General features: G+C 35.1%; 1 protein-coding gene across 2 annotated transcripts in view; it reads left to right on the forward strand.

Annotated features, from left to right (window-relative positions):
* Positions 1-16,310, forward strand: part of FNDC3A (fibronectin type III domain containing 3A) — a 111,936-nt gene that overhangs the window by 79,794 nt on the left and 15,832 nt on the right. For both annotated transcript variants that reach the window (XM_068984675.1, XM_068984676.1), the window contains 11 exons: positions 397-455; positions 1,857-2,014; positions 3,950-4,009; positions 5,219-5,357; positions 7,208-7,261; positions 9,534-9,658; positions 10,034-10,208; positions 11,781-11,867; positions 14,443-14,581; positions 15,113-15,181; positions 15,991-16,109. In XM_068984675.1, coding sequence (XP_068840776.1) covers positions 397-455; positions 1,857-2,014; positions 3,950-4,009; positions 5,219-5,357; positions 7,208-7,261; positions 9,534-9,658; positions 10,034-10,208; positions 11,781-11,867; positions 14,443-14,581; positions 15,113-15,181; positions 15,991-16,109 — 1,184 coding nt within the window. The remainder of the gene's footprint in view (positions 1-396; positions 456-1,856; positions 2,015-3,949; positions 4,010-5,218; positions 5,358-7,207; positions 7,262-9,533; positions 9,659-10,033; positions 10,209-11,780; positions 11,868-14,442; positions 14,582-15,112; positions 15,182-15,990; positions 16,110-16,310) is intronic.

Here is a 16,310-nt window from a genome sequence, read left to right on the forward strand (position 1 = left end):
TTCAGTGGTGGTTTTAAGTTATGGTCTAGTCAATTATATTCCTATTTGGGAGCCACGATTAAGGCATATATGAAACAAATGCTTAGTTAACTTGTCATTAAGAGGTATGAGATTGGCAAATAAGGACTTTTAAGAGAGAGTACTTTATTTTTTTAAAGGGATATAAATAGTGGCACTATAACTAGTTATTATGGTTAAAAGGGAAATAGAAACTGAGGCAGAAGAACTCTATAAAAAACCACAAACTGCTGAATATGAACTAAGGAGTAAAAACTAGAAAATAAAATTGCCAAATACCAACCTCTTGTTACATGTTTTAGAAGACATATTGTGAAGGGAGCAGGATGATTGCATTTAAGTTGGGGTTTTTTTATTCCTTTTTTTTTTTTTTTTAAGAAAAAGATGAAGAAACTAAAGCTTTTGAAGCACTTCTTTCCAACATTGTCAAACCAGTGGTAAGTATCGCATGTATTTTCTTGACATTTACATTTAGTATATTCACATAGGATTTTGATAGGTTTAGGGCTTACGTAAAATTTAACTATATGTAAGGAATGTGAGATCAGTAATAATAGATCAATACAGATCTGACATAAGGAGAGCGAAGCTGTTAATCAGTGTGGCAGAATACTCAACCAGCAATTCATTTTTTTTTTTTTTTTCAGCAATTCATTTTTAAAACAAGGTTTTAGTATACGTTCAATGACATTCAAAATCACTGGACCAGGCAAAGATCTAATGAAGAGTGTAGGTACAACTGATAATCATTTAAAAAAAGAAAATTATTTCCATATAAAATAAATCCAGTAGCTCCAGTTGCAAAAAGAGTTAAAATCAAACCATAGAAGAAGAATATTCCCCAGTCCTATTTGTGTGCAGATGTAATAGAAGAAAGCGGAAAAATGTATGACAGCAAAACGGGCTGCATAAAATTTTCTGGGTATTTTGCATGCATGCGTGCTAAGTCGCTTCAGTCGTGTTCAGCTCTGCAACCCTGTGGCTATAGCCCACCAGGCTTCTCTGTCCATGGGATTCTCCAGGCAAGAATGGTGGAGTGGGTTGCCATGCCCTCCTTCAGGGGATCGTCCTGGCCCAGGGGTCGAACCTGCATCCCTGCCTTGGCAGGCGGGTTCTTTACCACTAGCGCCATCTGGAAAGCTAATGTGTGTTTTAAAATAGCCTAAATAAAGGCTATCATTCTGATAGGAAAAATATTTCCATCAGATAAAAGATTAATATTAAGTAAAATGCTCATACAAACTGAATTTTTAGACCCATTAAGGACCCCAAAGGGTTCTTCACTAGTAATTAAAAGAAAAATAAACTTTTCTGAAATGGTGAGGTGTTATTTTTCAGTAAAAAACTTACACAAATGAAAAGAAGAGAAAGTTACGCTATGTATAGATTATTTAATTATGAAGGTAGTTAGATATATTTTGTTTTTTAAATACGATTCAGTTATTTTTTTTTTTTTGACAGTCCCAGTCTTTTGCTCATTTTTCTCTTAAGGTTTTGGTCTTTTTCTTATTGTTAGACACTTTCTAAAGTGAGGAAGTGAATCCTTTCAAGTATGTTACAAGTGAGTTTTTTCTGCCATTCTTTCAACTGTATATGATGTTTACAGTAATTGTTTTAAACAGCCAAAAAAAATGGTCTTTGAACTTTGTCGAACCCATCCACCCTTCCATGGCAGATTGTATCTCATTTACAAATGGGCAGGTTTCTATTGGTGAGTCATTTTATCTAAGTAACTACAGATACATTTTATTTAATCTTGAAACCCTATTAGATTTTGTGCTGTTTGTTGAGCACATTACAGTTGTTTCAGAGAGCTTTTAAATATTATGTTTTTGCAGGCCTCCGACATCCAGGCAAGGACAGTAGTTCTTACCTGGTCACCGCCTTCCAGCCTCATAAATGGTGAAACAGATGAGACGACTGTACCAGAGCTCTATGGTTATGAAATTCTGGTCTCAAGCACTGGAAAAGATGGGAAATACAAATGTGTTTTTGCGTGGGTATTTGTTTTGTTTTACTCCTTCCCATTACATAAGTTAATGATTTATCATAAAGAGCTTAATATTAATTCTGTGCTATTTTCTCTCTTGCTTTTATTTTGAATCTATAAGTTGACCGGTGATACTGATTTCAGTGTAAATAGCCCACATGCCAGCTGGTTCACATTTCTGTCTACAGCTCCCTTGGAATAATTCACTTTCATTGGCCACATTCAGCTTTTTTATTTTTCAATAGGCTCCCTAACAGATATTTCACTATCTACATATTCCTGAGACATAAATATAAATTGTAGTATGTAGAAGCCGGGACCAGAAATGGAGAACTCTTACATTGTGAGCTCATGCAGTGTTGCTCCTCTAGGGAGCTGGATTTCATTCCTACATATACAGCCTCATGTCCTATTATGAAATGAATTTAGTACCCTTGCTCCTCATTTGTGTGTTGAAAATGCCATAGTTCTCTTTTCTTGGTTCAAAAGTGTGTTATACTCCAGCAAACCTTAGAAAGTGTCAGTGGCTAAAATTGTGACTTTGTGATTGACAGCTGTAAAATAAATTATTTTTCTGTTCTTGTTCATATAGAAGTTGTTTATTCTGGTGAAAAAGAGTAAAATCGGTAACTGTTATATAACTTCACCAGGAAGATTGTAAAGGAGGACGTGGTTAGCCATTTGAATGATCATTACTAACACAAAACACTGGATAAATCAACGTTGGTGTATTAAAAAAAAAAAAAGCTAGTATGGGGAAGAAAGGAACATGAAACTGCTTCAGTGACTGTCATCTAGTAACAAGGTCTCCTCCTCTTTTGTTGAGACTCCCCTGTGTGTATTTTATTGCATTTTCTTAAAAGAGCAAACCTACCTACGGGCTAAATAGAGAGTAAAGGACCATCAACATAAAGGTGTCTTTTTTGTGTTAATGGCTGTTCTAGTTTGATATGACTGCTTCCTAAGGGAAAGAATTTATCTTCGTTTGCAGCCTGACCAGAGAGCACAAGAGGGACATTAGTCAGCCTCAGTCATCTCGTTATCCTTCACCAATTAAAGTCTCTTTCTGAGGCTGCTACTACAACTGCCCCGGTTCAGTAAGGTGTCCTTCCATCAGTGAGACATGTTTCCTTTCTCATGCTGTTCACTGGCTTTGATTTGAGAAACAGGGTACCTGGAAGGAAAGTGGGAGGGGGACAGGAGGAAGTCCATTAAGTGGAGAGGAGAGAAATTTGACTGAAGGAAATGGAACAGAGAACAGTGATTTAAAAGAAAAGGAAGAGAAAACAGGCTAACTTGTTGGCTACATGCCCAAATAATAGTGGTAGCAAATAATTATTTAAGAAAATATGTGCTATTATATTTGAAAATGTAATAGTGGCTATGAAAAATCCTTTACCTTAAATTGTGATTCACTTTTTAGAAACCTACTCAGTAAATTGTAACATTTTAAATAAAGTTCCACATTATATTTTAAATAAAATCCAATAGTGGCAGACTCCTTGTAAAAATGTGATAGTTTTGATTTCAGTTTTGATTTCATGTGTTACTTAGCATTTTAACTATATACCAGTAATTGAAAATGGTTCCATTTCTTCAGTTAAGCTAAATAGCTACCCTAACTATACACACACACCATACACACACACAGTCTTGCTTATACAGTCCATTTACTTAGCACACCTTTTTGTTTTCAAGTGCTATGCAGGTACATACCTAAGTGTGGCATGTATCCTAAATATGCAAATTGCTTATTGATACAGTCTGAATGTGGTTACAGTTGGGAACCACAAAGTAAGTAAGAAGTAAGTATAATTTCAAGTAAGAAAGTAAGAAGCAGTATAATTTCATAAAATTCCACAAACTGTAGTATACATAAGACACATTCTCTAAAAATGCTATATTTATCAAATAATGATATGTTACCTTTTTTCCCCCCAGAGGAGAAGAAACCAGTGTCACTTTAAATGATCTCAAACCAGCTACAGATTACCATGCAAAGTAAGGAATTCCTATATGCTACTTTTATGTGATATATTATAGCATAGAGTTTGTTTTTAATGATTTCCTTAAAAGTGTAGACTATAATTTCAATATTAATTTTGGATTAAAAACATGGAGTTTGTGGATTTTGATTTTTCTTTTGCTATAATTATCAACACATTCGCCAAAAAAATTTTTATCTCAAATGTTATATTGAAGGGTAAATGGCCTGGTTTGTACAACTTAGGGATTAGAATGAGTGTATATCACCAACTCAGTGGACATGAGTTTGAGTAAACTCAAGGAGTTGGTGATAGACAGGGAGGCCTGGCATGCTACAGTCCATGGTGTCACAAAGAGTCGGACACGACTGAGCAACTGAACTGAACTGACAGATCATATGTATACTATATCTGTAATACCTGATTTAGCACTGGAAGACTGTGCTAGCTTTTGAAATTTTTACAAAGCAAAATCATAAATAATAACTTCCACTTATGTATATTTATTCCATCCTAATTTGTAAGAATTTGGAATATTAAAACTCTTAGAATTTGGTAACATTTAATTGGGATAGCTTAGATACTACTGTTTTACTCTGCACAGTTCTTCTATTATGATTTCACAAAATTATTTTTTAGACTATAGGGCCTCTCCAGCTGGGACTCGTATAACAGTTTATTCAGTCACCTATTTTTAAAAAGAACACTTGTACTTGAGATTATCCTGTTAAGCTGTCTTCAGTTATACTCCCTGTGGATGAACTCTAAGTATTATCCAACCTAATATTTTTCAAACTCTGGATTGTAACCACCGTTGAATCATGAAATTAATTTTGTGGGTTCTAGTCAGAATTTTTTTAATTAAATATACTCAAATGGAATAGAAAATATCAGTATATTACCCAATTAAGGATATTGTTTCAGAATACTACTTTTGTTGTGTGTATGACATATATGTGTGTGTATGTATAAATACATATTGCAGAGACAGAGTCATAGTTGAAAATGTATTTCTTACTTTGAGCAGTTAGAAAAATATGAAAGCCACTGGTTTATTGTATTTTTCTTTTTTTAAAAGGTTACCCTTTATTTCTGATATGTGTATTTCTCAATAGAACATTTAGAGGGCACTTTACTGACTTGCAGATACTTAATGCTGATGCTATAGAATGGTAGGATACAGTGATTCTGCAGGATAAAACTACAATTTATTTTATTACCACAGAGTCCAGGCAGAATACAATTCTATAAAGGGAACTCCTTCCGAAGCTGAAACCTTTACCACCTTGAGCTGTGAACCTGACATACCTAATCCACCAAGGATAGCCAATCGGACCAAAAATTCACTTACTTTGCAGTGGAAGGTAAGACTATAGAGTGTTTCCAACTGGACATTTATTTCCTTGTTTTTTTCCCCTGTACTATTAAACTTCATTTGTTTTCGGAGACAAAAGGAGGTTTAAGCTAACTTGCTCTTGCTCTTCACATATATCAAATAGGCATTTTTTCCTTGTATCCTAAAATAACACTCTTAACAGTTTTTCTTATATAACACAAGTATAAATGTAGCATAAATGTAACAGAAGCCTTGTTATAAATTATATATATATGTTATCTATAACAGAAACATAAAATATGTTTTTATGACATTTTTATGACAGATACATATTTATGACACATTTTTATGACAGAAACATAAAATATATGTTATATATAACATGTATATAACAGAAACAGAAAAGTATAACATACATGTGACATAAGTATAACAGAAAAGATTGGCTTATAATTAGCAGTACTTATACTGAATGTGTGCTGACACTGCAGTGTGTGTTTCTCAAACTTGCTGCTCTCTATATTTTGTAATAACACCTTTATATCCTGAATTTTATCCTAAAATGAGATTCATAATAACTTAACCCAAATATTAATATGATGCCATAAAGGAGGAATAAAATTATTTCTGATAGAATTCATGCTGTGTCATTTCAGTCATGTCTGACTCTTTGCAACCCCATGAACCGTCTATGGGATTCTCCAGGCGAGAATACTGGAGTGAGTGGTTTGCCATGCCCTCCTCCAGGGGATCTAACCAACCCAGGGATCAAACCCATGTTTCTTACATTTCCTGCATCAACAGGCAGTTTCTTTATATTTTTTTAGTGTATAAATATTTGGACCCAGTATTACACAAGAAGATGTAATAAAGTGGATAGACACTGGACAGAATTGGATCCCAGATAGAACAGGCATTGTTGTCATTGGTGACATGATTTTCTGAAATCATAACATAGGTCTTGGTAAATTTCTGAATAAAATTAAGTACAGTCTTTCCCAAGTTGCATAGTAGTTAGATTTAGGGGAATACACTGTTAAAATTATACCACTGATACCTTGGAAAATGGAATCAAGTTCTAGGCTATAATAATTATAAACAGATATTCATCTATATGGATATCCAGGAATACATTCAGAAATCCTAGAGGAAGAAACCAATACAATATTGTAAAGCAATTATCCGCCAATTAAAAATAAATAAATTTTAAAGAAATTACCAAAAAGAGGATGGAAAAAGAAACAGAAAAAAATTAAATTATCATAGGCTCTCAAAAAAAAAAATGTCCTGGAGAAAAAAATACAATTTTTCCTTGTTCTGAAATAAAGGTGAAATTCTTTAGTTCTAGAGTGACCAAATCCTGGGGGAAATGACTAGAACTAAAATTTTCACCATTGAAAATTTAACACATTGATGAATTAACAGTCTTAGGCAATCAACACATGGAGCCTAGAAGTGGAGATCCAGAAAATGTGTGCCTTTGGAGTTCCTCTCAGCACACTTGCTCTTTTTCTTTTTAGTGTATTACATGGTATCACTTGCAGATTGTATTGATAAGTTGAGTTTTAATGAAAATGACAGGATCTAACCCAGAAGCTTAAAGATGATAAAACCTTCTGATAAAACATAGTTCTTGATAAAAAAGATTGTTCAGAGTTTAGAAAAATCTGAGTAGCCTCCTGCTTTGTTTTCTTTTCCAGCAGTTAAAAGGATTATAGGACGTACATCTCTATCTGTATTCTCTGTGCAGATTTTTCCGGGGCTAAATCCCAGAGAACATCTATAGCACAATAGGTGCCTTAGATTAGATCATCACCAATACCTTTTATAAACGTACTAACTTGTACTCATTTGGGGTTTTTTTGGTGTTTGTTTTAGGCACCTAGTGACAATGGCTCTAAAATCCAAAGTTTTATTTTAGAATGGGATGAGGTAAGTACATTTGAACTTTTAAAATTAGCCTAAAAATGTATGTGTACCTTCAGGCAGAAATACCTTTCTGTTTAATATTTTTTTCCTCTTTAAAAACAATATGAATGATTTCATGTGGTGCTTGAGTCAGTTGATGGTGTTCCTAGAAAATGTTACTGACCAGACCTCCTGATGTTTTAGTTTCTTCCAACTAAACCAACCGTCAAAACAATCACTTGGTTAATTAACTTAATGGAATATTTTCTTTCACATCAGCCTTAAAGGCAAGCATGTTTGTTTACTGTGACTGCTTTAACAAATTACCACAAACTGGGCGCCTCAAAACAACACTTTTATTCTTATAGTTCTGGAAATCAGAAATCCAAACTGGCTTTCACTGGGCCAGAATCAGGGTGGCACCTGAGCCCTGCTTACTCCAGGGACTCTAGAGGAGAACCCATTGCCTTGCCTTTTCCAGCTCCTGGAGGCTTCCTCATTGCTTGGTTCATGGCCACATCAGATTGCCTTTTCTCCCCCTGCTGCCCTTACCACATGATCATCTTCAGGTCCTTCTCTGCCTTCCTCTCAAAGAGATACTTGTAATTCCATTGAGGAAGCACCCAGATGACCCAGCGTAATCTCTCCACTCTCAGGAGCCTGACTTCCGCCACATTTATACAGCCTCGGCTGCCATCTGAGGTCATATTCACGCGTTCCAGGGTGCAGGATCTGGGTATCTTTGGGGGCCTACCACAGCAAGCATCCTGGGCTTTACTATTCAGTACTTTGTTTTACTCTCATTTGCCATGTTCTCTTTTGTCCTGCTGATTCACTGCAGCAAAGAGGAGGGGCCAGAGGGGGTAGAAGAAATTCCAGCCATATATTAAAACAGTAATGAGGCGCAGCCCAAGAAACTTTTATTCCAGAAGTTCTAAGTGAATACAGAATTAGACAGTCTATTGCAGTATCAGAGTAATTGAGAAGAAAAACCATATCATCTTGATTAATTATGACAAGTATTTGATAAAATTTATTACCAGTTTCATTTAAAACTCAAATTAGGAATAAAAGGGTAATCCCTTATTTGATAGTTTTATATTAAGAGAAGTACTATCAGTAAACAATAAAAGCATTTCTAGCCAGACAAAAATAAGTCAAAGTTACCAGTTTTTCCCACCTTTATTTGACATTACTCAGGAAATTATAGCTAAGCAGTATCAAAAAAAAAGAAGTAGAGCTATGGTGGCTGGCCTGGGGGACAAAATTATCATTGTTTAGAGATGATATGAGTTTCTATTTAGATAACTCAATAGAATACACTATAAACATTATTAAAACGAGTTAAATAAAGCAACCAAATTCAGACTACAGATTTTCTGACAGAGATCACTGTAACCACCTTTTACGTGTGTGTGTGTGTGTTTTAAGTCACTTCAGACTTTTTGTGACCCTGTGGACTGTAGCCCACCCACAGGGGTCCTCAGCTGAGGAGATTATCCAGGCAAGAATACTGGGGTTGCCACGCCCTCCTCCAGGGGACCTTCCCAACCCAGGGACTGAACTCGAGTCTCTTATGTCTCCTTCATTGGCAGGCGGGTTCTTCACCGCTAGCGCCACCTGGGAAGCCCTGTCTTTTACCTCTACCACACAATACAGAAATGGGTAGAAAATAAGAAATTTGTCGATTTTATATAACACTTAAATTTCTGAAACTCTTCACTTGTCCTAACTGCAGACTTTTCTCTCTCCCATCTTAATACATATAATGGAGTTTTTCTATCTATTTATACTTTTTCAGTGTTAAATCTAATGAGTAGTAGCATCAGTCTTTACTTTAAGGATGTTGAGCAGCTGTCCAGGTGGTTTGAAGATGCATAAGAGGGACCTTTTCTAAAACTGTTTGCATAGAACTTTTCATAGGTTATGGAGAGCAGCCAGATACTCATGTTGAAGATCAACCTATTTCTACCACTACCAGTCCCCCCATAGAGTTGTGGGGTCCATACCCAGAAAGAGTTTCTTTTATTAAAAGCCAGAGGTTTAGCATCAGCTCTAAAATGGGATGTTTAGTTCAAGAAGCTATACAGAGATGCCTACCCTTTGATTTTTTTAATTTTGCATTAATGAATGAGTGTCGTATAAAGGATGTGTTATCTAACCTTCTCTTGAGATTCATGACATGTATGTAACGAAGATGACTTTAAATGTATACTAGCTAATATGTTACTGTCAGGAATTAATGTGGATTTCTTTTTACATTAATGTACAGTGATGTATAAAAACTTTCTTTTAGGGAAAAGGGAATGGAGAATTTTGTCAGTGTTACATGGGCTTACAGAAGCAATTTAAAATTACTAAACTGTCACCAGCAATGGGTTGTAAATTTAGACTATCAGCCAAAAATGACTATGGTACAAGGTAAGATACATTTTAATATAGGTATTTTAGACTGTTGATTTGTATAAATTATTTACAGTCCAAATTAACCACTAAAAATTCTGCCTTAGTTTATTATCACTTCGTTGATATGGTTAAGATGTGTTACTAACCTAGCAAAAGCTATAAGAGAAATTTAATTATGTAAATGGCAGTTTTAAAAGAAGAATAATTCATTGTTAGGTATCTGGCCTAGTTACCATAAAGATATTATCACATCAAAGATACATTCCTGGATTATAATTCATTATCAAATTTATCATTTTCACCAAAAATGTCATTTATCAAAACTGTGTTCTTTGGCTTTAGAAAACTAACTTTTCTTCATTCCTTCTTAAAAATCATTTGTTTTGACAGCAGTTTTAGTGAAGAAGTCTTATATTACACCTCAGGCTGTGCCCCATCTATGCCAGCTAGTCCTGTATTAACTAAAGCTGGGGTTACTTGGTTATCCTTACAATGGAGTAAACCCTCAGGAACACCATCAGATGAAGGAATTTCTTACATTTTAGAGATGGAGGAAGAAACTTCAGTAAGTATATGTATTTTAAATAGGGTATTTAGAACATTTCAGTGTGACATTAATCCTGATACAGTAAATACCGCCACAATAGCCAGCTCCTTCCCCGGACCCTTTGAAACCTTGGTTGGTTACTGTTTGGAAAGGACTGGAAGTGAGGGACAGCTCAGTCTTTTGCTTTCTCAATATGTTGGAGGGGGGTTTGTTTTTTATGTGTGTGTGTATATTTGCACTTTGTGCCTGGGAACAACACGGACCCCATGTAAGTATATATGTTTTGGGGAGAATAAAGAGAGGGCAAGATCATCACAGCCTTAGACCAAGCAACTCTAAAAGATAAGAAAGAGCGTGTCTGCATTCTCCACCTGTGTGCAAACGCTGCTTCCCCAGGTGCCACAGAGATGTTGAAGAGCCTCACGTGATACTATCCAGTTATAGTGTCTCATCTCCTGTGAGACAGCGCTGAGCTGAACAAGTGTTAGACTGTCCTCTGTTAGTTACCTATAGCTCCATAGCTTTTTAGAGTTACTTTGAAGCAATATGAGTCGAAAATAGTTTGGTCCATCCTAGATATATACCCAGAAGAATTGAAAATATGTTTGTACAAAACTCTGTACCCCAGTGTTCATAGCAGCATTAATCATAATAACCAAAAAGTGGGAATAACTGAAATGTCCGTCAACTAATGTTAATAATTGGATAAACAAAATGTAACATCCATATAGTAGAATATCATTCAGCCATATAAAGGGATAGAGTACTGACATATGCCACACATGAATGAGCCTTAAAAACATCATACTAAATAAAAGAGCGCAGTCTGATCCCATTTATATAGGTATTGGCAAATTCATAGAGACAGAAAGTATATTAGTGTACAACAGAAGAGAGGAAGTGACTGCTAACCAGAAAATAAAGATACTTTATTTATTTAGGCCTTATTCTGGAACTAGGAATTAAATGATGGTTTTACAAGCTTGTGAACATACTGTAAACCATTGAATTTTATACTTTAAAATGGGAATTTCATGGTTTGTGAATTATATCTCAGGTTTTTTTTTTTTAACTTTTAAAAAAAACATTGTGAAAGTAGTGAAGCATTGTCCCTAGGGCTAGAAATAATAATGCCAAATCTAAATAACATCTCAACCTGCCAGCCCAACCAATCATTCATCTTTCACCTAAACACAAGTGTGTGTGCATGGAGAATTAAATATGTTAAATAGTTATAGTTTTGTTTAATTCTTGCAACGTCCATCTGGGAAATTCACCTTAGTTCTAGGGATAAGCTTACTGATGGTGATGTTACCATTGTCTCTGATTTTCCCTCAACACAAAGATCTTCTCTTGGTTACTGTATTTACTGAGAATAAGTGGGGGTCTTCATCCTCCTACAAGTGGTCAGTAGCATTTCTTGATCTGTCTTCTCAAGATAGAAACATCAAGGAGAAGATTACAGTCAACCAGGCATTACTCACATTGCACACAGCAGAAGATGAAGAGGACCCGAATCTTTTTACATATTGCTTATTCCCCGTATTTCTGCTGTAAGGCATCTAATAAAGACTTTTTTTCCCTTTCCAGGGATATGGTTTTAAGCCTAAATATGATGGAGAAGACCTTGCTTACACAGTGAAAAATCTCAGACGTAGTACAAAGTATAAATTTAAGGTAAGCTTTGAAAGCCCTTGAAAGGTTTATTGTTCTTACTGTTCTGTTTTAAAACCAAGTACATGCCTTATTCTCATAATTTTAAATCTTAAATATTTTGGCCTTTTCTAATGAGCTTTATTGTTTTACTCTCTTACTATATAATGCTTCTCAAACTTTATGTATTTAAATTCAAAGCAGTCTTAATGTTTAACAAGACTCTGTAAAATGTGAACAAAACATCTTTTAAAATGTGGGTGTCATTGAACATAGTCAGAATATGCTTTTTTGGCAGGCATATCAGAAAAAAGTAATGCTGTTATGCTCTTTGAAGTGGTGGGCCACTTACTGGTAGCTATAAAGGTGATAACTACCGTGTTTCTTTGCTGTGAAGTTGTTCTTTCTCCCTTTGTAGTAAGTATTTTGCAAATACTGTATAGACATCTTGTTCCTCATCAAAGTCTCACCCACCAGTTTTAACATCCATTGATAATTCTTGCCCTAAATCATTCAGTAACTATGATTAATGGCTGCCAAGTGGCGGTTTTTAAAATTTCTTCTACATTGATTACTTGGCATTATACTAAAAGGAAAAGCTTTCTCTTCTCATTTATATTAGTATGAACTCATGGATTCCTGTTTACTGAGTGGGTTATATTTTGTTACTGTGGTTATCAGTTATGAGGTTCAAATTGTCTTAGATTTTGGGAGCCCTTGTCAAGCTGACTTCTAGTTTTTTTGACATGTCCCCACCCCATCATTCTTTGAGCCCCTCCTTTCTGGCACATGATACTACATTCTCATCCTGTAGTTCTCTCCTTCAAATTTGACATTGACCGTTTCTCAGAGCACCTGAGACAGTGGTGTTAAGAAGTTAAGCAGACACTTAACACACTGTTAAGCAGACAGTGGTGTTTAGAAGTCAGGATCTGGGTAGTAAGTATACTTAATGCCATAGGATTTTGCTACTCCTAGGCCTCTTCTCAGTGGACAAAGCCAAGAACTAGATGTACGTGTGTATGTTTTGTGTGTGTGTGTGTGTAGACACACATAGACCCTTTACATGCAGGAACACATATTTCTACATACATATCTATTTTTAGAAGTCATGAGTTTGCACCCTATACCTCCATTTGATCTAGTGCCACAGATTAATTCTAATTTTCTCACTTTCCTTATTTCTAACTGCCATCATCATCAGTGAGAAACTCTTCCCTGTTTATCACAGTATTTTACTTACTGGATAAAACCCCTCTTGCCCTCATAGCCTTTCCTAAAGTCCTATCCAGAGCAGTTGAGTTTGTGCAGGGTGAATGCTGCTGCCTCCACCCAACCTTCATCCATCCCCTAGCACCCGTGCTTGTCTCACTGTCTCATCTGATGGCCTTCAGACTTAATTATTTTAGGAAAGTAGAGATACTCTATATGTCATTCTTGCTCTTTGGAGGCCTGGAGATTCTGCATATCATTCTTGCTCACTTGAAGCAATAGCAAGCTTTGAAAATTCTCCTGTGAGCATTTCAGGATTCTCCTGAAATCATGAATCTTTCCAAGCGTCCATTCTAGGATATAGTCTATCTTTGACTTGGTCAGTGATACACATTGCTATTGCTTGGCAGACAGGGCCTTGAACTAGCTAATATACAATTTAATACAAGCCAGCCTTCATTTTCGTACAGAGGTTTTCCCAAAAAGGTAACAGGATGCTTACTAGTTGACAAATTGAACATTTGAATTTTCCTACCATTGTTTGTTTAAACAAATTATTCCAAATAAATGATAGAAGCCATTGTAAAGTGTTTTCACTATTAAAAAGAAAAGTTTTATTACTCCTTGAGAACCTAAGAAAGAAAATTTTAGTGATATCAGGAAATTTGTTTATGTGGTGCATAATTATATCTGTTATGTTTTATTTTGGGGCTTCCCTGGTGGCTCAGACAGTAAGGAGTATGCCTGCAATACTTATTTTGTATACTATCTTCATTTTCAAAACTTCTGGTAGCGCTGGGTCATTTTAATTTTCAAATACAGTTTTTATATTGACACAATTTACAAAGTATCTGAGGAATATGTAGATATATTCCAGTTTTCCTCTTACGATGTTGGATTGCATTTTTGCTTTAGTTATCATTATAAAACCTCACCACATGGGCTTCTCCATAGGGGAGCTACACACACCATCGTTTCTGCTACACACTTTGTTAGAAGCAAGTTATTAAGGACAATTCAAAAGGAGGAGGTGTTAACCTTTATCTTTTAAAGAGAGGAGATTCAGACAATCTGACATTTTTTTAAATCCCTGAAGAATATTAAAAGAATAAGTTAAATCAAGCCTCGCCAAGTATCATCAGATTATATAGCTTGTTCCAGTGATGACTCTTATTTAGTATCAAAATATTAGACTCACTTGTATTTTTAGGACTGACTGAAAGGGGATTATACCTTAATTCTCTTCATATGTGCTGAGTTCCTTTTGAAGACAAGCAGTTCTCACATAAATCATTTGATTGACCCTATTTGTCTCCCATCACTTTGTTCATTAAGCCAGTATCATTAAGTATCAGACATTAATTATGTCTTTGTGTTCTCATCATAGGTTATTGCTTATAACTCAGAAGGTAAAAGTAGTCCAAGTGAAGTCGTAGAGTTTACGACCTGTCCTGATAAACCCGGAGTCCCTGTAAAGCCTTCAGTTAAAGGAAAGATACATTCACATAGTTTTAAAATAACCTGGGGTAAGATATTTTGCATATTTGTATGTCACTACTTTTATATTTGATTTAAATGATTTGAATATTTACATCATTTTTAAGATACTTGAGTAGATTTGTTAGCTCAGGGAAGTTCAGTGAGAAATGTGAGACTCACTGTTTGATGATCTGCTTTATGGAGAGCATTGTACTCATACATACTAAGTTCAGGTTTGATGGAGGAAGAACTTGGGGTCAACTGTAGAACTCTGAGCAGGGGCCGCCTGTGTGAGATGAAAGATTATTGAACTCATAGCTAAAGTGTTCATGGCTCATTCTGGTTTTCATGAGAAATTAAAATCACTTATTCATTTAAAACAAAAATGTATTGAGAATCTGCTTCTGTAAAAACAAAAGAGTAAATAAGGTGCTGGTATTAATTTTTAAAAAGTCATTGCAGGTGATTCTTCTTTCTTTTAGAGCAATCTTGAGTTTGGTGTTCTGTTTATTATGAGTTTATGTCATTTTTTGAATTGTATATACTCTGCCTAATACCACTTTCGCTTCTTTGGATAGACCCACCAAAAGACAGTGGAGGGGCAGCCATCAATAAATACGTAGTAGAGATGGCAGAAGGTTCTAACGGTAAGAATAACTATTAAAGCTGATCATCTATACCAGTCAGTCTACCTTTAGTCTTCATGGTTCTAAATTTTACATGATGTCTTTTCTTTCCTCTTGATTTTTTTCCTGTTTGTAGCAGATAAGATTTTGCCTGTTATGATCCACTTTAAGTTGTAATCTCCAGATATACAGTGACTCAAATATAAGACTGCTGTATACTTATATTATTACATTTTCTTATTTTTTTCCTCATTGGTTTGCATTGCTCAATTCCAGTATACCTAAAGTCTTCTGAAGGTTAGCTCACTCAGATTTATACCCAGATGTATCAGAAAAATCTTCTAAAATTTAACTTACAGTAGTTTTAGTAATAAGTTCTTTGTCTAGTGAACTTTATTCTTGAATCACACATTTTTATCTTTATATCAAATGGCCTATTTCCTTGCAAAAAATAAAGATGTCTTTTAATTAAGACTAAACTTCCTATGGTATTGGTTTTTTCTATTCTTTGTGTGTTATAATGTTATTACTGGGCCAGTAAGCACATTTAAAATGTTTAATTAAAAGCAAATTATCGATCTAAGTCAGAGTCTGTACAGAGTTAGAGATATTTCACTTCAACAGAGCCATGCAAATTTGTCTAAGAAGCTGTACACATGAAGAAAATTACATCATTTCCAGGAAACTCAAAAAACAGGCTTAAATCATTTCTGACAAATTACATAAACGCTTACTTAGTGAAGTGAAGCTAGGATACCTGCCATGTCCTTGATACCAAAATGTTAACCATTACCTTGTCGCTGATGGAGCGTAATTCTTCCATCTTACAGGAAACAAATGGGATATGATATACAGTGGCGCTACTAGGGAACATCTTTGTGATCGACTGAATCCAGGCTGTTTCTATCGTTTTCGAGTTTACTGCATCAGTGATGGAGGACAGAGTGCGGTAATACTTACGTATAGATTTTTTTTGTCAAGTTTGGTCAAATGAAATGAAATCATCAGATGCCACCTCAAATATTGAAATATATCCATAAAATGTATAACCCAGGTGGTTAAATTTTTAGTGACCAGACTAGCCTAATGTAGTATTTAGCTTGTAGTGAATATCTGTTGTCTGGTTGCTGTTTAGCTTTGGAAAAAATAG

The sequence above is a fragment of the Capricornis sumatraensis genome, chromosome 12, assembly GCF_032405125.1.
Source record: "Capricornis sumatraensis isolate serow.1 chromosome 12, serow.2, whole genome shotgun sequence".
NCBI classification, from domain to species: Eukaryota; Metazoa; Chordata; class Mammalia; order Artiodactyla; family Bovidae; genus Capricornis; species Capricornis sumatraensis.